We start from the raw sequence: 26,828 nt of genomic DNA, 5'->3' as shown, positions 1-26,828 counted from the left end.
AAAAAAAAAAGAGAAAAAAAGGGTTGAGTACACAGACAACCCGACTAGCCACAAATATATATACACACACGCACATAAACACACACACACACACACACACACACACACACACACGCAAGCTATAAATATTTATAGCACAAGAATTTATATCATTGCATGTCTGGTAACTTCCATCTACACCTATCTATGACGAATGCTTCAGGGTATAAAGCCCCACGGAGCAGAGAAGTCAGAGTCAGGGTCCAAAATAAGTGTGAAAGTGCAACTCAGAAAAATGTACCATACTGGGGTCTCTAACGCACTAAGCTACAGGCCCCTTTGTTCTCTCTGCCAGCAGAACAAAAAGCTAAGTAGCTACTTAGCCATTTTAGCGCATAGTTTATATTTATTTCTAGGTTTTGAATTCATTACAGTCAAGTAATGAAAACAAGAACTCTAAACTCATTAAAAAAAAAAAAAAAACAAACAAACCAGATAAACCGATTACCATTCACCCCAGGAGTTGGAAGTCAGAATTCATTATTTTAGCATGAACCGTGGAAGAAAATCTTCTTCCACAAGGACAGATGCTCCTTTAAGGAGGCCGAAAAGGACACTAGATCGCATACTGTACATTTGTTATCTATGTTTAAGGATTCAGAAATAAAATTACGAGGTAGAGTGAACTCAGATGTAGTTCAGACGTCTTTACTGGAGCTAAAAACATGAAAACGTTGCACAGGCATTTAGTAAGGCGGTAACAAGGGCCTATTATCAAGATATATGGGTTAATAATTTCATGGGGTTATTCGGGAATGATCTGCTCTGATTGAAACCATGTGTGGAGGACTGGGGCTTCTGCAGGATGTGTCGCAGCAACAAAGGCCCTAAAGATGCATTTGTGCTGCCTGCTATGTATACAGATGATTGGCTTCGATACACTTCCCAGACATAAACAGTAAAGGAATGTCACCGAATGTCAGCTCTGTGTGCTGTCAGGATGGAGGTGGAGAACGCTTACCACGTTGTACAGGCCGATGCACCAACGTTCGAATAAAATCTGGCCCGAAAATCCATTAACGAAGGCGAACCAGAGCTGAAAGAGAAGAGAGTTCATGAGGTTTTGTATCAATATTGACCTAAATGTTTTCGTTTGCTGAAGAAGGAGCGGGAAAAAGCGGCCCGCCAGCTGGACACAGCTGCTAAGGGGTAAAAAGCCACGGGACCGTAGCTGTTTTTCTTTCAGAAAAATCAATGCCCAATATCTCGGATACCAACATTTGAAGGAAAAGGTATATGTAAGGCACACGACGATTTTAAGAGGTAAGATGCACATGTTAACAGAGAAACAATTTATGTTTAGTTTAAGTCTTAGTGTGTTTTGTATCAACCCTCTCTCGTTGTCTGGAAGAGTCTCGACTTCTTATTCTTTTTCCCTAGAAAGTTGATTTGATAAATACCAATTATTTTTGTAGAACTTTCAAATAGATAAAAATTAAATAAAAAACAGCAAGAACTCCTCTGCTGGTCACGTGTCTCCTCAGCTCATAAAATGTTGGCCCCCTTCATTGAATGTCCCTCACCGCAGCCAAGGTGAAAGCACAACATACGAAAAAAATCATGCTTAAATCATCTGGAGCAACATGGGCTGCATAAATAAATAAAACGTGGACTATTATTCATGTCTGCAAGTAGCCCATAATTCTGATTGATTAGGCAAGACCGACATAAAAACTACTACAGAGCGGAGTGCCAGGGACACGCATGACAAGGGAATAAAACTATTTTAGAGAAGGGACGATCGCCGGCTATAATGAGGAGAAGACGTGGAGATGGCAGGCATGGGGCAGAAGCGGGGCGGCCGTGAGGACAAGGGCTGGGAACCGGACTTAGAATGCGGAAACACGGGGTAGAAAATGCTGCTGTCTCGAATTCAGCTAAATGGATATGATACCATGGGTAGGATTCCAGTGATTTGGGGTCGACTCGAAAACATCGTGCACTAATCACAGGATCCGCTTCGGTGTACAATCGTGGCGGACTGAATCCTGACAGCGACAGAACACTGGGCACAGAACGGCCGCCCCACGACCATCTGAGCTGAGACCAGCTCTGCGACTGAAATCTTACTCGGCTAGATTTTTCAAAATCAGTTTCTTGGCTCCACCAGATGAAGTTCCTTGAGACAGGACTTCTTCTCTATCCTGTGTAAATGTGCCTGGCACAATATTTGGTACAAACAGGGGCTGAGTTCCATTTGGGATCAGATGAAGGTTTCTTAAGCACAGCTTTCTTCATCTCATTCCCAAGTTCAGAAAGCTACTAGGGATCCCTCCTAAATCGCAGGTAGGCTTGCTGCCCTGTAAAAATCCTTCCCCAGTCCTACTTGCTCTTAATTTCGACCATCTCCCGAGAGATCCTGGCTATCCTCAGTGAAGAAAACTTGGTGGAGATTAAAAATCAGAAGTTCATGTTGTGCTGTTCTCAAAATGTTTTCCCAACGCCTGTTCTAATATTAGCCATCACTAAAATGGCAGGTTCCGTCACACTGCCTCCCTGCCTCCCTGCCACGCGAGGCCTGACAGCCGATCCTTCAACGAAACTTTCAGTGCAGTGACAGCCCGGATCCACACCTGATTCAACATATTTATAAATCATCTCAATGGTTTTGACCTAATTTCCCCAAGATCGTGCTACACTTCTATAGTCTCCTGTTCTGACAACTGAGCAAACATTGATACATATCTAGTAGACACTATTTTATTGCTCAATTCAGTCAATTTATTGTCTTCTGTTGAAGGTAGGGTAGTGATATTTCTACTGCCCTCTCTCTCCTAACATCAATTGAAAATGGCAAAAATAATTGAAAATAGAAAAGAAAGAGCTACTTTTAGTGAATCTACGAGACAGCCTTAATTAAAACTACAAACGACATAGAATAGAAGCTGATACCTATGACAAGATCAAGGGAGAATGTCAATAGCAGACAAAACCTACAGCGTGAAAAGATTTCCAAGAAGTACGTGAGATGACCCAAGAAATAGCTGAACCAATTCTTATTTGGAGGTTGAAATCTAGAGGCAGGGACGAGTCTTGGCAGAGGCCGATTCAACACAGCAGGCAAATTGCAGTTAAAGGGCAATGTATGCACATATGCCTTTTCCTCCACCCCAAACCCCACCCCAAGTAGCAAGTGAGGAGAATGGCAGGGTACAGTAGGGAGCATAAGCGGCAATCGACTTGGCAAACATCGATAGAGATAAACTGAAAGGAAATAAATACAAAATAATCTAACAGAAAACCCATAACACACAGAAATTCACTGGCAGGCATACCGGCTTCTGACTGACTCAAGAAGAAGGAATGGTGGAGAGGGAGGTGCTTTCCACTGCGAAGTGATAGGTGACGGGTGTAGTAGAGACAAAAACCTTCATGAAGAAGTGTTCTGAGACAGCTTTGAAGACCCCTCCCCTAGACATCATCAAAAAACAATAAAGAAAAAATAAAAGAGTGTGACAAAAAGCATCCGAAACAATATCTACAGAAAGAACCAGGGCGGAAAAGAACAGGGCGGAAAAGAACAGGGCGGAAAAAAATTGTAAACGCCCTTGGCATTTAGCCTTGAAGAGCTAAAGCAAATGTGTCTTTCCTTAAAAGAATAGCTAAAGTTAGATATGTAAGATAGCAAAGAAGAAAGCAAATGAAAGATTCAAGCTCCACAGAGGGAAATAAACCCCAGAATTGGCACCGCTGAAGAGGAGGCTTGAAAAAACAAAGAGACAAAGGACAGAGTTGACACTGATTTTAAGAGAAACTGATCGCTTTTCAAAGATGGTTTTTGAAATTCCAAGAAAAGTATACCTTAAAAAAAAAAAAAAAGCAGAATAGAAAAAAAAAAGTGTTCAAAGATGTATTAGAAGAAAATATTCTGAAATATTCTAAAGCCTTACTCATCGAATGGAGAGGGCACCTTTTGTCCCCAAGAAACAAAATAACAGGGGCAGAAAGATCAACACCTACACATATCCTGATATCCGAATTCATGAATTTTAAAATTCTGTAAGATCAACTCTCCAATATATTCAGACAAAAAGAAAAGCAAGTGACCTGTAAGGGGGAAAATCGAGTTGGCTTCACATTTCTCTTCAGTGGTATACAAAACCAGAAGCCAGAAGCGAATGTTTACAAGTCCTTGGGGAAAGAAAGCATGACAAGAATTCCAGCAAAATATAGAAACCAAGGAAACAGTAAAAGCTGAAAACGTTACATAAAATGTGATGACAGAAGTATACCAAATATGTCTGTTATATTAATAATATGAAAAATAGAAATACTCAGTGGATAAAAAATATCCAAAATATGTGCTATGTACAAGGGAAACATGTCAAACAAACATGAAAAAGAAACAGTGCTTGAATAAGATCAAACCCATAACCATGACTTTCAAAGCCTTACAGACAAGGTCTTTGCCACTGTTCTGACAACACTGCTTCTCCTTCACTAAGCTGCAATCACCCTCTCTTGGTTCCTTGTGAGTGTCAAGTATGGAGCCAGCTTTATAGTTTGCAGCCAAATATGAAGCAATTTTATCACCATCTTTTGGTTAATAAGCCCTCTTTATCTCACTTGTTTAAAACGCCTTTTATTACAGATTATCATGCTATTTAGAAAAAATTGTATAGCATTTTGGTTTCACTCCATATATTCAAATTAATTATAGATGGCTTGAAATTTAAACATAAAAAAACCCCCAAACATCAAAGCATTAGAAAAGAAAATGAAAAAGTTATTTTTTGTACGTGAAACTGACTATAAGCCATTAAACTCAAAAATCTTACAAAAAGACAAATTTGAAACAATTCATTGGTATAGAGAAAAATAGTAATAAATTAGAAAGAAAATTAATAAATGATACAAATGGACTTGTTACATCTATGAAGACAAAGGCCTAATTTCCTTAACATATAAAGAATTCTTATAAATACGAATGAAAATTCCTGACAAGCTGTAAGAAAAATAGGCAGAGGATATGTGCAGTGTGATCATGGGGAAAACACATACATAAAAAAAATTTCATTTTTTATGAAACACATATACATGTGCATGTCCCTCCCTTCCCCCTCGATAGATATTACATTTTCACCTAACAGATGGGCAGAGATTTAAAAGGTCGATAACCTGGGGCGAATCAAAATGTTTTCCCAACGCCTGTTCTAATATTAGCCATCACTAAAATGGCAGGTTCCGTCACACTGCCTCCCTGCCTCCCTGCCACGCGAGGCCTGACAGCCGATCCTTCAACGAAACTTTCAGTGCAGTGACAGCCCGGATCCACACCTGATTCAACATATTTATAAATCATCTCAATGGTTTTGACCTAATTTCCCCAAGATCGTGCTACACTTCTATAGTCTCCTGTTCTGACAACTGAGCAAACATTGATACATATCTAGTAGACACTATTTTATTGCTCAATTCAGTCAATTTATTGTCTTCTGTTGAAGGTAGGGTAGTGATATTTCTACTGCCCTCTCTCTCCTAACATCAATTGAAAATGGCAAAAATAATTGAAAATAGAAAAGAAAGAGCTACTTTTAGTGAATCTACGAGACAGCCTTAATTAAAACTACAAACGACATAGAATAGAAGCTGATACCTATGACAAGATCAAGGGAGAATGTCAATAGCAGACAAAACCTACAGCGTGAAAAGATTTCCAAGAAGTACGTGAGATGACCCAAGAAATAGCTGAACCAATTCTTATTTGGAGGTTGAAATCTAGAGGCAGGGACGAGTCTTGGCAGAGGCCGATTCAACACAGCAGGCAAATTGCAGTTAAAGGGCAATGTATGCACATATGCCTTTTCCTCCACCCCAAACCCCACCCCAAGTAGCAAGTGAGGAGAATGGCAGGGTACAGTAGGGAGCATAAGCGGCAATCGACTTGGCAAACATCGATAGAGATAAACTGAAAGGAAATAAATACAAAATAATCTAACAGAAAACCCATAACACACAGAAATTCACTGGCAGGCATACCGGCTTCTGACTGACTCAAGAAGAAGGAATGGTGGAGAGGGAGGTGCTTTCCACTGCGAAGTGATAGGTGACGGGTGTAGTAGAGACAAAAACCTTCATGAAGAAGTGTTCTGAGACAGCTTTGAAGACCCCTCCCCTAGACATCATCAAAAAACAATAAAGAAAAAATAAAAGAGTGTGACAAAAAGCATCCGAAACAATATCTACAGAAAGAACCAGGGCGGAAAAGAACAGGGCGGAAAAGAACAGGGCGGAAAAAAATTGTAAACGCCCTTGGCATTTAGCCTTGAAGAGCTAAAGCAAATGTGTCTTTCCTTAAAAGAATAGCTAAAGTTAGATATGTAAGATAGCAAAGAAGAAAGCAAATGAAAGATTCAAGCTCCACAGAGGGAAATAAACCCCAGAATTGGCAAAATTAATTATAGATGGCTTGAAATTTAAACATAAAAAAACCCCCAAACATCAAAGCATTAGAAAAGAAAATGAAAAAGTTATTTTTTTGTACGTGAGTTTAATAAGCCATTAAACTCAAAAATCTTACAAAAAGACAAATTTGAAACAATTCATTGGTATAGAGAAAAATAGTAATAAATTAGAAAGAAAATTAATAAATGATACAAATGGACTTGTTACATCTATGAAGACAAAGGCCTAATTTCCTTAACATATAAAGAATTCTTATAAATACGAATGAAAATTCCTGACAAGCTGTAAGAAAAATAGGCAGAGGATATGTGCAGTGTGATCATGGGGAAAACACATACATAAAAAAAATTTCATTTTTTATGAAACACATATACATGTGCATGTCCCTCCCTTCCCCCTCGATAGATATTACATTTTCACCTAACAGATGGGCAGAGATTTAAAAGGTCGATAACCTGGGGAAAAAGCTATTCTCATACCCAGTTGGTAATAAAAAATATATTTAATGTACTTTTCCTTTGACCCAGTGATTCCACTTTTAGGGGCATACTCCAAATTATACCTTATAACTATAATCACATAGTATTCAACATGAAAATATAGAGCATTTACCGTAGCATTATTTGGAAAGATAAAACATTAGAACATGTGTGTATATTGATAGCTGGTGAAATGAATTATGGTTCCTCTATAACAATGAAGCACTATGTAGACATTAAAAGGAATTATATAAATCTATAAGCATTATAATATAAAAGTCTTACAGATATGTTATTAAAATGAAAAACGTCAAGGTATATGTTGGATGGTCATGATTGTACAGAATAGATACCTACATTATATGCATGGCGACTCTTTGGAAGATGCATAAGAAATTGTTAATATCCATTACCTTTAGGTAGCAGACGTGTCCTCTAGGGGGTATATGGAGACTCACTTACACCTGTTGTATTGATCTAAACTTTTCATACATGTGCATGTTTTATTGATATAACTATTTCAAGCAGTAATTCTCAACTAGGGTCCATTCTGCCTCCAGGGAGACACCTGACAATGCTTGGGGACCTTTTTGAGGGTGTTGATGGTAACTGGCAATAGAGGTTAAAGATTCTGCTAACTATCCTACAGTGTTCAGGATAGCCCCTTGCAACAAAGAATTATCTGGTCCAAAATGTCAACAGTGTCACTCTGGAGAAACCTTGGATAAAAGAAATAAATGTATTAGGTCAAACCTGATAAAAGTTAGAACTCTTGTTGTAACAGATGTTTGTTATTAACAAAATGATGACATGTGATGAGTTGTAAGAAGTCACGATGATATGTGGGCTCAGAAAGCTTAGCTTCCTTCTGCATTAACACCCCTCGGGCCTGGCCTTATATACAGGACCAAAGGCCATATTCCTTAGAGGCCATGGGAACATTGAATGTGAATCTCTAACTTCACTTGTCTAGATCCCCAAAACGGAAATCTATCTTTAGGAATTATTATTATTATTATTATTTTTTTAGGCGAAGCAACACTTGGTTGACCTCACAGATTGCAAGGACCTTGTCAGTTTACAATCCCTTATTTTTTTATTTTTTACGCCTACAGCACCTGGTCTTCCTAGGTGGTCTCTCATCCAAGTACTAACCAGGTCTGATCCTGCTTAGCGTCCAATATCAGATGGGATTGTATCTTTAGAAATTATTAATGAGAAATTAAAGACTGAGAGTGAATTTTGCATCACTAAGACACTCGAGTGGTTGAAAATATACAATAAGGGGAAAAAAACCCTAAGAAATCAAGCATCTCTTCCTCAGCAGTAACCTTTGCCCCAGGCGACCCCGAACCACATAAAAAAATTTCAGCCTTCACTTCGGATTAACATTCTTGATTAGCCGAATGTTGGGATGTCTCCTCTAAGCAGCCAGTGTTCTGATTCTGTCCAAACTAGCGCTGGCTTGGCCACATGTTCCCTCAAACATTTTTTGATATGTTTGTACTAATTTTTATCAGTTGCAGGTGCTGCAGTTTTTTGAAAAGTATAAACAAGCTCATTCTCAACATTTCCAGTTCAATTTCAATCTTCACTCAAATAATCCATCATCAGAAGATCAGATCGTTTATTTCGTTGGAAATATTTATTCGATAGAGAAAAAAATAAAACCAAAATAAACAGAACAAACAAAAAAAAATCCATCCCCTAATTTCAAAATCCATAAGCTGGTTTTCTCTTATGTTGTAAACACTCAAACTTGATTTCATTTTGGCAAGATTTCCATAGGTGAAATGGAAAAATATGAGAACACACTGTATTTTTAAATATTTATACAAACGTACTTGGTTTTTATTTTATTTATTCATGAGACAGGTACATGATGGCTCCTTGACACACTATAAAATCAGACTTTCACACTGGCTAGTTATATACAAATGTTAATTCATATACAAAAAAAGAAAAAAAAAAAAGAGAAAGAGAGAGAGAGAAAGAAAAAGCATTGCCCCCATTCCTAAACATTACTGTCATTTCTGGTGGACCCTAAGTTCTAAGCTGCATACACCAAATGCACAAGCCTCAGTGCAAACAGACGGCCAGGCACCCCCTACGCCACGCCATGTGCAGTTACTTGGACCATGGCTTGCCTATCGCCACTAAATTTTACTTTTCTGGATTAATGGAGGGAAAGATTCCTCTGCCTTTACTTGCTTTTTAACTAGGAATGCTATTAAATGAATACGGTCGAAGTGGAGGGAGCCAGGTTCTGCCTGGACGGCCTCAGACCTGGTGAGTTGGTGGGAAGACTGGCCAAGCGCTGATGGCTTGCCAAGCTCCTGGGGTTTTTGGTCCTCAAACGTAGTGCTGTTATGAACAAACTGACCCAAACTTATTAAATGGCTTTTCCTTCTCGGAAAAAAAAAAAAAAATCCTTCTTTGCTTTAACTGCTGCCTCGCTGCCAAAAATGCAGTAACCATCTTGGTTAATTGCACAGACTCCTGTGCAGAGGTCCCAGCCACCACCGCACGACCTCGGCGGGCTCTACCTGCTGCCACTCAGGTTCTTGACTCACAGTCGACATACTTAGATGACTGCTTCACTCGGGAGCGGGAGGGCCCGTTCCTCCATGACCCACGGCAGAGGACCGAGGTGGAAAAGTACCCGAGAGAGGATAATTAAGTGAATTAGCTCTATAAGGTTTCTCACTGAAGAGTCAATAACATCATGATCTACTGATTTGCACATCACGTCTGAGCTGACTACCTGGCATTAACCATATCTGTTTAAAAGGCCAAGTGCTACAATCTTTTTGGAATTTGATCTGGCAATATGTATTAGGTGAAAAATTAAGCATCTACTTCATTGAGTTTTAGATGAAATTCTAGTTTTAGAAATTCATTTCTCATAAATAAATCACTTATATAAAAACATATCTTGTTTTATAATATTCTTAATAGTGGAAAAACAAAACAAAACAAAACAAAGCAGAAAGCATAGGGGGGAAAAAACTCTTGAAGTTCTTTATTAGGAGGTAACTGTACCAAGTCTATGAAATATTAAGCACTTTTCTTTTAAAATGTTAAATCTAGTGTATATAAATGAAGAAATGTATGCCAAAGAAAAAGTATTAGATTGACAAAAAGCAAAACAAACAAACAAAAAACCCCCCAAAAAACAAAAAACAAAAAAACCCTAAGTTGGTAGGTATGTAGGTCGGTAGATAGAAAATCAAAGGGGAAAAATCGGAAGCGCTATTATAGAGCAGCGGTTATCAAAAATAACAATAACAATAGTAGTACAGCAAGATACCCAAAAAACTTTCCAAAGTATCTTTTGTCCAATAAGTTATGAGATGGACTGGCCAGAATTAAATGGAGATTATTGTAATACGTGGGCGGGCTTCCTCTCTAAGACCTTTGGAGAGTTTTCTCGTTCTGAGCCAGTCCTGAACAGGTACAACGCCAGGAGCAAACACCAAGTACTTGTAACACTTCTAAAGACTTTGAGGCAAACAAACAAAAAAATTAAAGTTACAGAATAATGGGTAGTGGACCCAATGTTTTGTAAAACCGCAACAAAAACGTCTGCGTGTGTTGTATGAGTACAAAGAAAGGTAGAAAGGCTAGCCGAGCTGTTCCCATTGATTGCCTGGAGGCAGACGAGGGTAAATATTTTTTTCGTTATACATCCCCATTATCATTACAACAAACAAGCATTACTTTAAAGAATTACGAAAAGACCTTGCTATTCCCTCTCACTGCACCAAGCTCATTTCTTTCTTAGCTTGTCACATGCTAAAATTCTTGTTTACCCATTTGTCAGATGCATGCAGCCGAAGATTACATCTATTGCTCTCACTACTAAGTGGCCAGGATCTAGCATAGTCCTTGGCATACAGTAGGTGCTAAATAAATGCGGAATAGTATGAGCACTTATCATTAAAGAGGAAGGGACACATAAATGTGAACATAAGACAGATCGGGGAATTGGCCAAACAGATTTTGTCCTAGTTCGAACACTTAATTGCTGCATGAGCATGGGCATCTTTCTTAATCTCCACAAGCCTCATTTTAAAATGAATAAATGGAAAGAAAACCACGCACTGCAGAGTTGTCATTTTTGCTGGTTTTGATGATCGCAATAAAAGCTAACATACATTTAACGCTTACTCTGTGCCAAGAATCTGTGCCACCCTGAGTGGATTATCTAATTTAAACCTCGTAGTCATCCTAACAAGTAGGCATTTTGTCTATTTCGCAAATAGGGAAATCAGGGCACAGAGAAGATGAAAGGCATTATGGCTGGTACCAAGTTGGTGTTTAATAGATTGTAGTTAGTAGACCCTACATAACGAATAAGTGATTCTCTAAAATAGCAGTCCCCAACCTTTTTGGCACCAGGGACTGGTGCTCCTATGAGAACCTAATGCCTGATGATCTGAGGCGGAGCTGAGGCGGTGATGCTGGCGCTGGGGAGTGGCTGCAGATACAGATGAAGCTTCACTCGCCGGCCTGCCGCTCACTTCTTGCTGTGTGGCCCAGTTCCTAACAAGCCATGGACCGGTACTGGTCCGTAGCCCAGGGGTTGGGGACTTCTGCTTTAAAACATCAATGGCAATTCAGAATTGAATCAGAATTTGTGGCGACCAACTTACAGTGTTGCTATTTTGTAACATCAACAAAATACTTCTCAACTACAAGCATATAAATGGATCAAAAAACGTATTATGAAAACGATCTAACTCTTAAGCCTGTAATGTCATGTAAGGGAGCCTAAGGATCCTTTTATAATTAGGGAACAGACAGACAATGAGCAAAGGCCAGAAGGACTAGGAATGCTTAAGGGGTCAGGAGAAAGAACGGGCTCTGTGCTCTTTTCATCATCCTGATCACTTAGGTACCTTGCATGGTATGGCTAAGAACCAAGGAGCTGGAGATTCTTTAAAAGAATATTAAGAATATAGTTAGATTCTATAACCTAGAAAAAAAATAAGGTTACCATAATGAAAAATACAGATACCAGGGAGAGTACAGGGGTTGTGTTTGTTTTCTTTTTGATTTAGGACTCTGCACAAAACTGTACCAGGGCGATAAACAGCGAAGAGTTATTTGGTAGAGTGATAACAGCAAGCATCGCTGTGGGGCGAGCAGCTGAGCTCATCCGAAGGCAAAACTGCTCTGATAAATCTGAGTGTCATGGACGTGGGGAAAGCGGACCCTGAAGTTACGCCTGTCTGAAAAAAGATGCTTGGAGAACGTGAACCTCCAACGAAGAAAGAGAAAAAAAGAAAATTCCTGAACCAGAAGAAGAAACTAAAGTAGAAGAAAGGGAAGAGGAAGGGGATGATCTTGTTCTTGACAGCCTGTCAGGCCACAGATTCCCAACAAGCCCAATTGAAGAACAAAAAAAAAAAAACGTTGAATCCCAGTTCAGGGGGTCCGTCAGTGTCAGATGGTTCAGGATGCCCAAGGATAAAGAAAAGTACATATTTCACTAAAGAGAAGAACCTAGTGATTAGAATTATACATACATAGTAACTATCATTACAATTTAAAAAAAATCTTGGAGTATTAAGTTTAGTTGGGACTAAAGATTACTTTTACGATTTGAGCATCAGAATACTTAGCACCAAATAATTTTTTACTATCTTTTTTTCTATCTTGTCTTAGCAGAGTAATAAAAAATCAAGATTTGCTAATCATCATCAGTCTTGGAAACAGTTTATTTGAATAAAAAGAAAACCTAATACTATCACAGTGATGCTATTGTCGTCTCAAGGAAAAAGACAGATATTAAAAAGATTTGTTTGAGAGCTCCTTATGAAAGTTTATTCGTGTCAGATTGGCTTCTAAGAGGGCTTTTAAAATAAATTTCATCTTTAAGACAAAAACTTCACAAAGACTGAAAGAGTCGAATGATTTACTATTATTAAATGTTAATAAAATTCTCAAGAGGAGTTCGGTCAAAAGAATAGATAAATTAGGGAATAAACTGTTCTGAAAAGCAAGCTGCAAAAATCTTCCCCATTTTACACAACAAAATGCAATTGGTCTGGTTTGAAACACTTTCCTGTTTAAGACTCTGAGCAAACATATTCCAATCTTTTGCTAATATGGTTGAAACAGACTCAGTAGACAATCAAAAATAAACCTCTCGGCTTTCATTATCCAAATTTTTTGAATAAAAAAACAACGCAAATTAATGCTAATGTGACAAACTAAGTTATGTGAAAAGAATTAGAATCTGAAAAGTATGAAACAGAAATTTTACATGCAATTAAATGTAGCATATGATGGCCACATATAAATTTCTCACTTTAGCATTTTCTTTTCCATTAAAACCCCAAATGATGCAAGAAATTGAATCTTACAGCCGAAAGGTCACAAAAATTAGTAAAGGCAAGTCTGGTAAACATTTTTAAAGTTTCTTTAATTACTAATCTTTCTGTGCTACAAAATGACTCCATTTCTGCAAGATTACACGCTCAAACTATGGAGCGTCAGGTAAATTCAAAATCGTGTTTCCCTCACATAAAAGATCATAATACCGACCAGATGGCGTATGCACAATTAAATTGATTTTTAATAAGAAATTCTTGGCACAATAGAACATAATCGCTCCAAATTGCGTTCAGGACTACTTATATTTTTTTTATAGTTCAAGGCTAAGACTCTTCGGCCCAGATCCTGTGCTACGGTGTTAGGGGACCAAATAGCTCCGGAGACCAGTAATGAAATAATGAGCCTTTCATTTGGGGGTCACTGAGTAGGACCTGCTATCGTTCATTAATGACACAACTGTTCCCAACCTCCTGGGGTTGGAGCAGTGGCGGGGGGCGGGGGGGATTATTATGGAAAGGGTAGCAGAAATATGCAGAAGATCATTTCATTTATGGACAGGACCTATGGCAAATATTTGAGAATATGTGTTTTATAACCAACCAAGCAATGCCCTTAACTCATTGACAGTGAGAATGAATGCCTGGCTCCCCAGACCAGGGTCTACAGAAGGCAGCAGAGTTTGGATGCTGTCCTCCATCCCCATCAGCGACGCGGTACCTGTCACTTGGGCAAGGTGTGACCCTTTTTTTTTTTTTTTGTTATTTCCTTGTTCTGGAAAGTAGGGGAAAGGTCCATCTACTCTCTCAGAGGAGGATTATAAGAAAAGAATAACTTTTTTTCAGATTCAATTATTGGACTATTTACTTCAAATTACGCTCTGTGCTATTTGAAGGGATCATGGAGGTGAAGAAGATACCATTCTTGCCCTTAAAAAATTCAGTCTGGGGACAGGCTTGGGGTCCGTCAGAGGGGTGGAAAAGTTCTTTGGGAGCATACTGGAGGGAGAGATGAGTTCTGTCTACAGGAGCCACCCCAGCTTTCCCAAAGGCGGTGGGCACTTGGGCTGGGCCTTGAAGTATCGGATTTCACCCATCAACTCTGTGGGCGGAGAAGAGGCATTAAAGGTATTTGGAACAAACTTCTACATAATTGTAGCAGATGTGAATTTCCAGGTGGCTGGAGCAAGAAAAATGAGGTGTGAGGAGAGGGCTGGTCCCTGACTGAAGGACGCTAGACAGGTGTTCTTCCAGTACTCACGTGAACAGCTATGCATATATGGCCTAAGAGAAACTTGAAAAACTGTGTATCTAAAAATCTGGAAAACTATCTTAGTATATTTTTATTTATTTCATTGTGGTAAAACATACAAAACAGAAAATTTACCATTTTAACCTTTTAATTGTATGATTCGGTGGCATTCAGTATATAAAATCATCACCACTATCCATCTCCAGAACTTTTTCATCATCCTGAACTGAAATTGCTCCCATAAATGATAACTCTCCATTCCTCCTGCCTCCAACTCCGTCAATCATTTTCCTATTTCAGTCTCTAAAACAATTTATCTATTCTAGTTACTTCATAGAACTGGAATAATGCAATATAAGTCCTTTTGATTCTGCCTTATCTTTCTTAGCATAGTATTTTCAAGGTTCGTCCATGTTGTAGCAATTATCAGAAATTCACTCCTTTTTAAGGCTGAGTATTTCATTGTATGTATACTGCATATTTTGCTTATCCATTCATCCACTGGCAGACATGGGTTGTTCCCATCTTTTGGCTACTGTGAATATTGGTGTCTGAATATCTGTTCAAGTACTTGCTTTCAATTCTTTTGGGTATATATCCAGAAGTGGAATTGCTGGATTATATGATAATTCTATGTTTAACTTTCTAAGCAACCTCCATACTGTCTTCTAAAATAGCTGTATTCTTATATTTGTCCACTAGCAAAGCACGAAGGTTCTAATTTCTCCACATTCTCATCAACGCTTGTTATTTTCTGGTTTTTGTTTGCTTTGTTTTTAACAGCATCTATCCTAGTGGGTATAAATTGGTATCTCTTTGTCGTTTTGATTTACATTTTCCTGATGGTTAGAAATGTTGAGAAACTTTTCATGTGCTTATTGGCCATTTGTATATCTTCTTTAGAGAAATGCATATTTAAGTCCTTTACTGATTTTTGAATTGGATTTTGTTGTTGTTGAGTTGTAGGACTTCTTTATATATTCTGGATATTAATCCCTTATTAGATATATGATTCGCAAATATGTTTTCCTATTCTGTGCATCACCTTTTTACCCTGTTGATAGTATCTTTTGATGTACAAATTTTTTAATTTTGAAGAAGTACAATTTATCTACGTTATCTTTTGTTGCCTGGGCTTTTAGTGTCATATCCAAGCAATCACTGCCAAATCCAATGTCATTTTTTCTCCCTATGTTTTCTTCTACGAGATTTATTGTTTTAGCTCTCATATTTAAGACTATGATCCACTGTGTTATACGCTGTATGGTAAGGGTCCACTTTTCTTCTGCATGTGGAGATTTAGTTTTCTCCACATCTGTTGAAAAGATGGTATTTTCCCTATTGAAGGGTTTTGGCACCCTTGTCAAAAATCATTTGGCCGTATATACAGGGGTTTATTTTTGGGTTCTTTGCTCTATATGTCTGTCTTTATATCAGTACCATACTGTTTTGATTACTGTAGTTTTGTAGCAAGTTTTGAGATCAGGAAGTGTGAGTCCTCCAACTCTGTTCTTCCCTTGCAAGGTTGTTTTGGTTATTTGAGGTCTCTTAGGATTCTATAAGAATTTTAGGATGAGTTTTCCTGCTTCTGCAAGAAATATCATTGGGATTTTGATAGGGATTGCACTGAACCTGTAAATTGCTTTAGTTTCAATACATTTTTAAGGTAATGTAATTTTTTAGTGATAAGGTTAAGTAATTGTAAAGTATATAATTTCTGGCATATTGTAAATATTGACATTTAAAAATAAATTTACATCATTCTTTTAACGTAGCCACTGGATTCTAAGTATAAGTGGATGCTTGTCACAACCCACTTTAAGAACTATACCAACAAATATTTCTCTAAGAGTCAGAAATTTTACATCATTACTTTTATCTTAAATTTGTTTTCCATTTCATTTGACCCAGTTAATTTATATTTAATTCTAACTTAATCTATTTTTGTTTGAAAGACTTTTATTGATCACCCTATCATATGTCACAAAAACAATGAATAGAAATTAAAATTTATATGGCTATAACTGTTAAAAGTTCTAGATTGAGTTTTCAATACAATTACTAGTGGTATACAATGGATAAAAAATATACATTTTGGTAATTATTACATAATTATCAAATTATTAAATAAATTTGGTAATTACTTAATAATTACCAAAATGTATATTTGTAATAATTCAAAAAATGTATGTTGAACAAATTTCTAAAAAATTATTAAACTTTGTTAGAAATAAATATTTTAATGAGAGAGATGGAACTCAGTCCTTCCCTGGCCCACTAGTTCATATAACTGTGGAAGAATATTACCTACTGATAGATTGAGACAGGATTCAGCTTCATTTTTATTCCTACTGCTCATTAGTATAGCTCTAAGTCTTGAGAAATCTAGTTCAGATAATAAATGAGAACATAAAGTTTTGTTAGAGCAATATCCATCAATATGTTGGATCTCTGAGCCATGCGCCAAAAAATAATACAGTTCTCTCATAGTAAAGTTATTTAAGATCATCTATCTGCTCACATCTCGATCAAGTCCTTTTCTAAGTTTTCTGAAAGCAAAGAAAAAGAAACCACTGAGTTGCAAACAATTTGCTAACTATTAATCAGAATAATTACTTTCCTAACTTCTAGGAAGTATACCTAAAACCTATATTGAAAAGTTTCAAATAACTTCTAGTTTGTCAGGCTATGTTTTCGTTTAGATGAGCCTTTTTCGCTTAATACACTCTGAAAGGTTTGGGGAAATAAAAAAAAGTTTTCATTTTTAACACACTATTGCTATTACATTATTGTTTGATAAAACAGTGTCCTCTTTTCACATAGAGCTACCTTGCTCACATCATATTCTCGGTGCATGAGGCTCTCTGGGTGTGTGACAGTCACTCTGTATCACATGCTTTAGTGTTTTTCCAAACCTTGGAGTTACAGATTTAGCTTATTCAAGTTTTGGAAGATTTTTCTGTCATAAAACCTGACAACACCTGTCTTCACTTTTTAACTAATCGATTAGATCAGAAAAAAAAATTCTGACTTCAAATTTCAACTAAAATATACATGTTAATATATATCCTCATGATGGCATTTCACTTCTGGCCTTCCGTTCACAGATAAAGACCAAAGGAGCCAACAGAGCCTTGCCATGAAGACCATGTCTACAGTAAATGAGGAATAGCTGCCTTTCTCATTTCTCCCTGAGGGTCTCTGGACAGTTCCTTGGGAGCAATGTCTCGTTGACCATTGTGTCGAGTTTTACTGATTTATTTCTTTAATAAGTGCTGTTTCCTTGGTTTGTGTCCTTGAGATTTTTTCATACCAAAGAGCACGTCTCACAGTGACATTCTGAAGAGGCACGATGTGTGCCTTTCTTTTATAAGGTAGGAAATGTCCGATCGATCAATTGATCGATAGATTGATCTATCTATCTCTCATCATCATCATCATCATTATTATCTATCTATCTATCTATCTATCTATCTATCTATCTATCTATCTATCTATCTATCTAATCTATTTGCATGATTTAGCACTTCTATTCCTAGGTGTACACTAAGAGAACTGAAAACATGTCTATACAAAAACTTGTGTATGAATGTTCGTAGTAGTATTATTCATAAAAGACAAAAAGTGTAAACTATCTAAATGTCTACCAACTGACAAATGAATAAACAAAATGTGGTAGATCCATACAATGGAGAATTATTTTGCCACACACAAAAAATGAAGTATTAACAATATGCAACAACATAAAGGAACCCTTGAAAACCTTATGGTAAGTAAAAGAAGCCAGACACAAGGTGCCACATATATGAAATGTCTGGAATAGGCAAATCCATAAGAGACAGAAAGTAGTTAGAAGCTGCCACACGCTTCGTGGTGGTGGCTGTGGTGGGCTGATGTGAAATAGACTTCCTTTTTGGAGTGATGAAAATGTTCTGAAATTACAGTGGTGACAGCTGCACAAACCTGTGAATGTACTAAAACCCCTCGATTGTATACTTTTAGGGGGCAAATTTTATGGTGTATGAATTATATTTCAATAGGAAAAGAACTTCGCTTTTAGCTCTCATCTCTAATTCCAATACCAGCAATCATTCTGTAGCTGCCTACCAGACATCTCATTGGGTTAGCTCAAGTTCTCCATATCTGCAGTAACGTAGAGGAAATGCAAGGCTGCCCGAGATAAGGCTTTCATTACAGTCTTGTCTCAGCCCTTAATATCTGTATGACCTCAGACAATCTACACAACCTTTCTTTATGCCATTCTCCTTCTTTGAAAAAATAACTGGGTTGTGCATGATCATTCTATGGGCTCTTCTGAATTAAAAATGATGTAGCATATTCAGTGGGGGATTGCAAATGAAAATGCCTCAAACTTCACCTTAGCCATGATCCAACTCCAAACAATTATCAGATAAGTTGAGCACTTACTTTATTAAAGCCGGAGATGATGTAATTTTAATCTCCCCATCTACTTTCTTTGCAAGCCCAAATCTCTGACAACAGGCATGCTAAATCACCTTATATATTTTTCTGTTCATCTATCTTCCAATTCTTTCTGGTTTCATGGCTACTTCCTAATCAGGGTCTTGGGTCCATGTCTATCTTTTCCTATCATTTCTCCAAAATGTCCAGAATCTACCAGCATTTTGGCTCTTTAGCCTCTTCCTATAAACGGATTGTCTTCCACAGTTAAAAAGAAAAAGAAAAAATACCATTCCTCGATGCCCTAAAAGGAAAGCTGTTTATTTCTTAAAATAAATCTTTACTTTTAACTTCCATTTACAGATCAACCGAGTCTTCACCTCTATAACCGAGCTCCAACCAGGACAGTATTGAAACTACTCTCCCTGACAGATTTCTCCCCACTTAATCATTCGATTTAATGAGCATTATAAGTCCTCATTATTTTTCACTTCTTTGGAGCATCAGTCATAACCTTTCAAAGTCATCTCCCTCTTGGCTGCTGTGATGTGATGTGACACGTCTACTCCTCCAATTTTTCGTGTCATTCCTTTTTCATCCTCGCCATTTCCTTGTCGTGAGCCAGACCCTTATATGGGAACATCGGGAGACTTGGTGCTGGGCCTTCATGTCTTCCCTTTGATCACTCCCATAGTAGGAGCTCATCTACTCCTGAAGCCCACAAAGTCCCTTTATATGGATGACTTTCACACTGCATTTCTAATATCAACCCCTTTTTCACCTACAGGTGACCGACCATGTTCATCTTTATGTATCACTGCAATTTTTAAAAATAATGAATAGATTTTATTTTTTTGAGCAGTTTTAGGTTTATAGAAAAAAATCAGCAGAAAGCACAGAGTTACCATACCACCCACAGAGACCCATACAGTTTCTCCTACTAACATCTTATATTAGTGTGGTAGAATTGATGAGCCAATGTTGGCACACTGTAGTTAACTAGACTCCACAGTTTACACTAGCTGTCACTCTTCATATTATACAGTTCTATGGATTTTGACAAATGCGAGATGTCATGTGTCCATCATCTCAGTACTACCATGCAGAATACTTTCACTCCCCTAAAAATCACCTGTGCTTCACCTCTTCATCCCTTCCTGATCCCTGTCCCCCTCATTACTGCAATTTTAACATCTCTAAAACCAACTTGTCTGTTATGGTTCAAGATGGCAATGTAGGAGAATCCTGAACTCATCTCATCCCACAGACACTGAATTGACAGCTACGTATGAAACAATTTCTTCCAGAAAAAAAAAAAAACCCAAACTAGCTGAGCAACTCCTACGTACTGGGCCAAGACACGATCTCACCGTACCTCCACCCCCTACACAACCCACAGTTGGGAGGGAACCCATAAACTCGAGTTTCTCCCTGAGGAGTGAAGGGTTCTTTCCCCACAGTTGGCATCCTGAATTTTAAGACCTGCACCCGAGAGACGAGCTTGTATCCATGGAACCTACTAGACTACAGAGAACTGAAAAGTAGTTCAGGTGCAGTCTTACCCCAGAAGAGTTCCTGGACTTCCTGTGAAAGAGGCTTGTTTGCTTATCTCGAAGTGTCAGCCTGAGGTGCAGGCATCTAACCTCACACAAACACTGAGGGGCCTCCCAAAACGCCCTCCAGGGATAGAGTCTGGCAGGCACCACCTCTGCATTCTCCCTCTACTATGTTTCAGAGCGCTGGAATCTCCTGGTGTGGAACTTGTCCACGGGTCTGGTGCCCTGGTTTTTTATATATATAGTGCCCTGGTTTTTGTGGCTGCCACCCAGGGACCACCCCTTGATCACCTAGCTCTAATGGCTAGTGAGACTTGGGTTCATGAGCTCAATGGGATGGTAGTAAAGAAAGAAATAGTTCTTAAGTGGCGATCGCCCTGGGGCTCAGGGAACAGGAAGCAGAAAGAAACACCTGTCTCCTAGTCTTCTCCTGAAAGAGGTATATTTGCAAACTTTGAAGGCTCCTGTCTGAAGATCTGGCTTCCAATCAGCCTGAATCTAGGTGCTGACTGAGCTCCTTCCCTCTAGGGCACTGATAAGTCTTGGCACATCCTCAACTACTGGAAACCACTACAAGTAAAGTAGGCAGTTTGGATAATCATAAAGGTTTGAGAGAGGACCAAAAGCTAGGGGAGGGTGAACAATAAGATTCATTTGCTACATGAGGCCACTCCTTAAAGACTGGGAGAGATGGCTGTTTTATCTAATGCAGAGAAATCAACAAAGAGAGTCAAGGAAAACGAAGAAAGAGGAATATGTTCCAAATGAAAGAAAAAGAAAAGACCTCAGAAAAAGACTTGAATGAAACAGAGATAAGTGACTTATCTGATAAAGAATTCAAAATAATGGTCATAAAGATGCTCACTGAGCTCAGAGAAGAATGAATGAACTCAGTGAGAACTTCAACAAAGAAATAGAAAATATAAGACAATATTAAATAGATGTCACAGAGCTGAAGGATACAATAACTACACTGGAAAATACAATAGAGGGGTTCAACAACACGTTAGATGTAGCAGAAGAAAGGATCAGTGAACTTGAAGTCAGGGTGGTGGACCGCACCCAGTCAGAGCTGTAAAATCAACCTGTCACTTTCACCCAACCCGATTTCTCCCTTGATGTCCCTATTTGCAGGCTTAAAATCTCGAGTTCAAGATTTTTTTTCGTCCCTTCTCTTGCTCCCTTTACATTCATTCCCTTTATGGTGTCTTCTGTTTTCTCTGCCTTCACTTTTCTCTGTTGTTCTATTCCACTGCAAATTATGAGATTCGGTTCAAGCAAGAAGCTTGCCCTATGCGTGTCCGTAAAGCGAGTATCTCTAGGGGATGAAATAAACTCTGCCTTCAGACAAATGAATAATGACCTCTCATCTCATCACCAGGAACTCAGTCTTGTGATCTGCCCTCTAAAGTAGCACATGTTGTATTAACAGTAAAAATATTGTTACTGTTTTTGAGTATAAAGTGTTTGCAATTTTTCACTGTCTCATAAATATTAAAATATACCCACAGTGAATTAAACAGCCCAGAAAAAACAAATAGCTATATTGGTAATCATTTAAAATTTATGAACGCCTTCAAATCAACATAAGAACTTTATGATGTAAGAGCTGTAGCCTCCATCGAGACAGCAACTTAAATATTTCCATAGTTCCAATAGTAAATGCCATGTGTAATTTTATAAATATCTTTTGTACTTAATTTCTGAAATTCCAGTATTGTTTTAGTAGTTTCAGTATGGAATATGTATAGAGACTACATCTGTATGCATAGCCTTAGATTCCAAGCATGTGAATATTTCCAGAGCACTCTTTACTTTTGAATAAATTATGCATTATAGTTTTTAATGCACAAAGGAGATGTTACTTCATTACCATTAAATGAGAGAAAATAAGAAAAAGTAAGCTAACTCTAAGTATCTATTGATTTCTAAAGCAAACTCAGAATTTGCAAGAAATGAGAAAAGATATTTTGACAAAATCCTTAGCCAAACACCTAAAATACATGGACTGAAAATTAACAATCAAGAAAACTGAAGTTGGCAACTTAACGTTAATGTCAGTGAGTTGGATAACTGTTACATTCTAGACCTAAGACCCGAGTGATTTAGAACTATTAATCAACGCTAAAAACCTGATGGCAATGTCTAACTATTTAACACCTCATTTTTCTCCTAAATGAACCTCTTAAACCTCAGCTAGCTTCTGCCTTTTCTTTATGTTCCAAGTCCCCTTGGACAGGGCTATGATTTTAAGTTTACAGAACTCATTTTTCTATACACTAAGTGAAGAAGTCATTTAGCAGGGCCACCAAATCCAGACTGTGGCAGCTAGGTAGCAAGGCCTCATTCAGTTCAGAGTAAGTCTCCCTAAGGACTCCCTTTATAGTAAAGTAACATGCCAGCCCCGCTGACATTCTGTCTTAAACAAAAAAGAGAAAAAGTTCATTTTTAAAGACGTTTTTTAGATTCGAAATGTGTTAACAAAAGTTCTTGACAGTTTCTATGATCCAATATAATGAAGCAACTAGCTACCAGTCCTACAAACGCAGACACAATCATTTCTACTTAATTGCTAGATCAATGCAATATGATTACAAAGCCACAAAATTCATTATGTAAAATTGGTTAGTATCATAGAAAATTAAACTCCGAAACATGGAGATTATATTTGAGTTAAAATTAGCTCCCCCGTGTCTTATCAGAGGAGGTAGCCATCTAAATTTTATAGCTTTTCAAGTAGCCACCACATTTCTATTTTCAATCTTTTATTATAAATTGTAATACTTGACATTATAATTTAATATAACTTACTAAGACTTCCTCCCAACCAAGAATTCTATCTTAATATTATTAAAACAATCATTCCTCATACCCCCAGAAAATGATTATAAATTAAGACAAGCATTATTTAATATTCTGGCAAAACGAAAGGCTAAGTTTAAACAAAATGTTTTGCCAAAGTATACAGTGCAATATATATACAAGCAGTCACTTTGCAAGCAGAATATTAATGTGCTTTTTTTTTTCTCAAAAAAGATATCTGTTTGTGGATGATTGTTATCTCTCCAGATACATAAATCAGAGTTCTTGCTTCTTCCTGGTATTTCAGTATGTGCTCTCTTAAGTGCTAAAGACAGTGTTTCAGAAAAATTGAAAATTTCGTACTACACACAGACAAACATACACACAGACACGAGTACTTCTGCAGATGCATCAACAGTAATATAACTCCTGGACAAACTCTAACAAAAGGCAAACAGGAGATAATAATCTGACGTATTATCAACAAACACGTTTCACGAGTCCACCACAATTTCACATGGAGAACCTAGGAAAGCCTTTAGTAAAGGTGATAATTGGTGGTGATTTTCGAAGGACAGGCAGCATTTCAATACTAAGATGTGGGGAAGAGGCAAGTGGCTTTTTGAGTTCAGATGCTGATATAAACAAGAGAGCAGGGCGGCATGTATCATTTGTGTGACAATTGTTTATTAAATAATTGGAGCTAAATAAAGTTTATACCCGGGCCAAGTCTTCACCAGTACACCATTTAACAGCAGAATCGCTTAAACTGACACTATGAACCGCCATTAAATTACCGTGTTATAGATTTAACTGCTCCCCAAACCCTGAACTGTAATTTTGATATTCAGTTTCAATTACATTATTAAACTCATTTTTAGCAATCCGTTACAATCCTGCCATCTGATTTAGTTGAGACCTTCAAAAAGTCTGGTAATTGAAAAAGCAATCAAACCTGGTACATAAATGTTTTATTTAACTTAAAATACGTAAATGTAAATTTATTCACCAAAATTTGATCATGTAGTCGACGACTGCTCTGCTGGCTGAAGTTCCATTTTCTCCATCGTACATAAATACCACAACATATCAATATTATTAAGTTATAAAAGTCCAGTTTCAGGGAATTTTTTTTAAGTAATAAAACTCATGAGGCAATTTGAGTATTTAAACTTCATGAAGTTTTTTTTTTTTAAATCCACCAGTTTTTCAGTTGTCTTACTCATATCTAATTAGTTAAAAAAAAAACAAAAAACTCACCTTTGAGTCTTTCCAAAGCATACAAATTAATTTTCATTGAAACAACACACTCCTTTCACTTTCTACACGTGTATTTCATTGCTTCATCTAATAGTTTATGCGATGTGGTTATAACAACTTCTACTACTACTAGGGGAACTGCCGAAGGGGCACATTGAATGACAGAGAAACCAAACTTTTATTTTTCTCCCTCACAGCCGGAGGAGACGAAATTTCGATGTGGAAGGCTAGAGGTTTACTGTTACGATGACGTTAAAAATAAGTTGATTTTTAGATTTATCTATTGCTAGATTAATGTTTGGCCCCTAGGCCTCCTTTTCACAAATAAAATCAGAAGTTGCACGCATACTTGAGAACAGAATCCCAGTGGTGACAATCACTATAGCCTCCCAATCTGCCGTGTTCGATGCCACGTGAGAAAAAGTTCTCGAGTCCAATTAACGTTTATCTCCCTCCATTTTGTGTAGGAAAAACAGCTCGCTTGGGGTTATTGCCTTTTCTAAAGAAAACATCCAATTCCTATCTCATAATATAAAGGTCGATCTGCTTAGTTTGTGAAAGCTGGCAAGCATTTACCAGGCGTCAGCCAGCCTGTCTCCCATGCCCCAAGGAACATGACAGAGAATGTAGCTAGCTGCTGGTCTTCACGGCCCCTGTGAGGTTGTCACAATCATGACAACTGTGCCTCAACTGCCGAATCCTGATCACTTGTTTCACTGCAATTATTCATTGTGTATATTTGTAAAGACAAGTTCTCAAATGACATGCTTATTTTCTTTTTAATTTATTGGAGTGGCATTCATTAATAAGATTATATAAGTTTGGGTGTACAATTCTATAATTTTCATCTGTACGTTGCATTGTGTGTTCACCCCTTACAAAGTCTAGTCTCCTTCTGTCACCGGACATTTGACCCCCTTTACTCTCTTCCCCTCGGGTAACCCCTAAACTATTGTCTTTGCCTCTGACTTTTGTTTTGTTTGTTAAAATGACATAATGCTTATTTTTGAAAATAAGAAGTGTCTCTAATGTAAGGCAAAAAATTTCAAGTTCCATTACCCAAATAAGGAATCTCTAATTAATGTGAGTTACTATGTAGGTCACATTTTAAAATATTTAAATCGTCAAGCAACATTTGTTCACATCCAACCACTTAATTTTCTTCAGGTTTCAAAGTGTGTTTGAAGATCTCCCACTAGCAAACCCAAGTTCTCTGGCGAGGGGAAGGAAGACTGCCCAGAACTCCTCTCTGATCGCCCTCTTCCCGAGTCCCACCTGCAGACAGGGGTGGGGGGCGGGGCATAAGAGGAGCAGCGCTGGTTAAAGTTTAGCCGTCAGAGCTCTCACAAGAGTTATGTGTTTGGCCAATGGGTTGGAACAATGGAGTATTACTGAAGCCCTAGAGAACTTGGCTTGAAGCTGAGAAACAAGGGGATTTTTATTCGGGTTAGAACACTAACCCATTCCAGGTGAGCGTGTCCAGACAGCCCACTAGGCGTGGAGAAGGCCTGAGAGATGCCCTGGGCTCCACAGCCACCTCAGAAGCAGAAGCAGGTTCCATGTGAACTAGTAAAGTAGGCATTGCTTGGAGCTATAGCACCCAGAGAGGCATAAACCCCGCCCAGCACATTTTAATTCTCCTTCTACAAAGTGGATCTTGTTTCCGGTCCTAACTGTGTGTATCTTCTTTAGACAATAGTCCAGTGTGCTCCTATTGATGGACTTCAGGAAACCAGGCAAAATTAGGGCTCAGACTTCAGGTTCTGCGGCTGAATGGAAGTATAGTTTTGCCCAGGGTCAAGATCTCAGTAGTTCTTGACCCTGAGAGATGCTCTCTGCTGCTTCCGCCTGGGATTAATGTGCAGTTGGACAACGGACGGTTTTTAAGAGAGAGCTTAGTGTCACAAGCTCCCTTTGACTGCTGAAATCACGTGGTAATAACACCCTGTGGTTATCCTCGCTGTCGCTCAGAATGTACAAAGGTTACACTCCCCAAGCGCGAATGGGGATGGGGAGGCTGGCCAAGCTGGGCTTGGAAATGCTCATTACAACTGTGACAGCTGGATTCTACTTCTTAGCATCCAGACACATTCTTCGTGAGATGCTCGGTTTCTCAGTTTAGCGATATGCTCCCCAGGGATTGATTTTTAGGAAAAGAAATCCATACAGTGCTGCCAGGTGTTCAAGAGTCTACCACCCACTCTTTTAAAGTCAAAAAATGAGTAGCTGCACCTTAAATCACATACTAGGTTTTTGAAAGTCACCAGAAAGAGGG

General features: G+C 38.0%; 1 protein-coding gene across 1 annotated transcript in view; it reads right to left on the bottom strand.

Moving 5' to 3' along the window:
* The window catches only part of ATP8A2 (ATPase phospholipid transporting 8A2), a 470,091-nt gene that overhangs the window by 190,541 nt on the left and 252,722 nt on the right, over positions 1-26,828 (bottom strand). The window contains exon 27 of the mRNA XM_006915835.2: positions 1,001-1,075. Coding sequence (XP_006915897.1) covers positions 1,001-1,075 — 75 coding nt within the window. The remainder of the gene's footprint in view (positions 1-1,000; positions 1,076-26,828) is intronic.

This window comes from Pteropus alecto, unplaced genomic scaffold (assembly GCF_000325575.1).
Source record: "Pteropus alecto unplaced genomic scaffold, ASM32557v1 scaffold16, whole genome shotgun sequence".
Lineage (NCBI taxonomy): Eukaryota > Metazoa > Chordata > Mammalia > Chiroptera > Pteropodidae > Pteropus > Pteropus alecto.
This window is presented reverse-complemented; position numbering and strand designations above follow the sequence as displayed.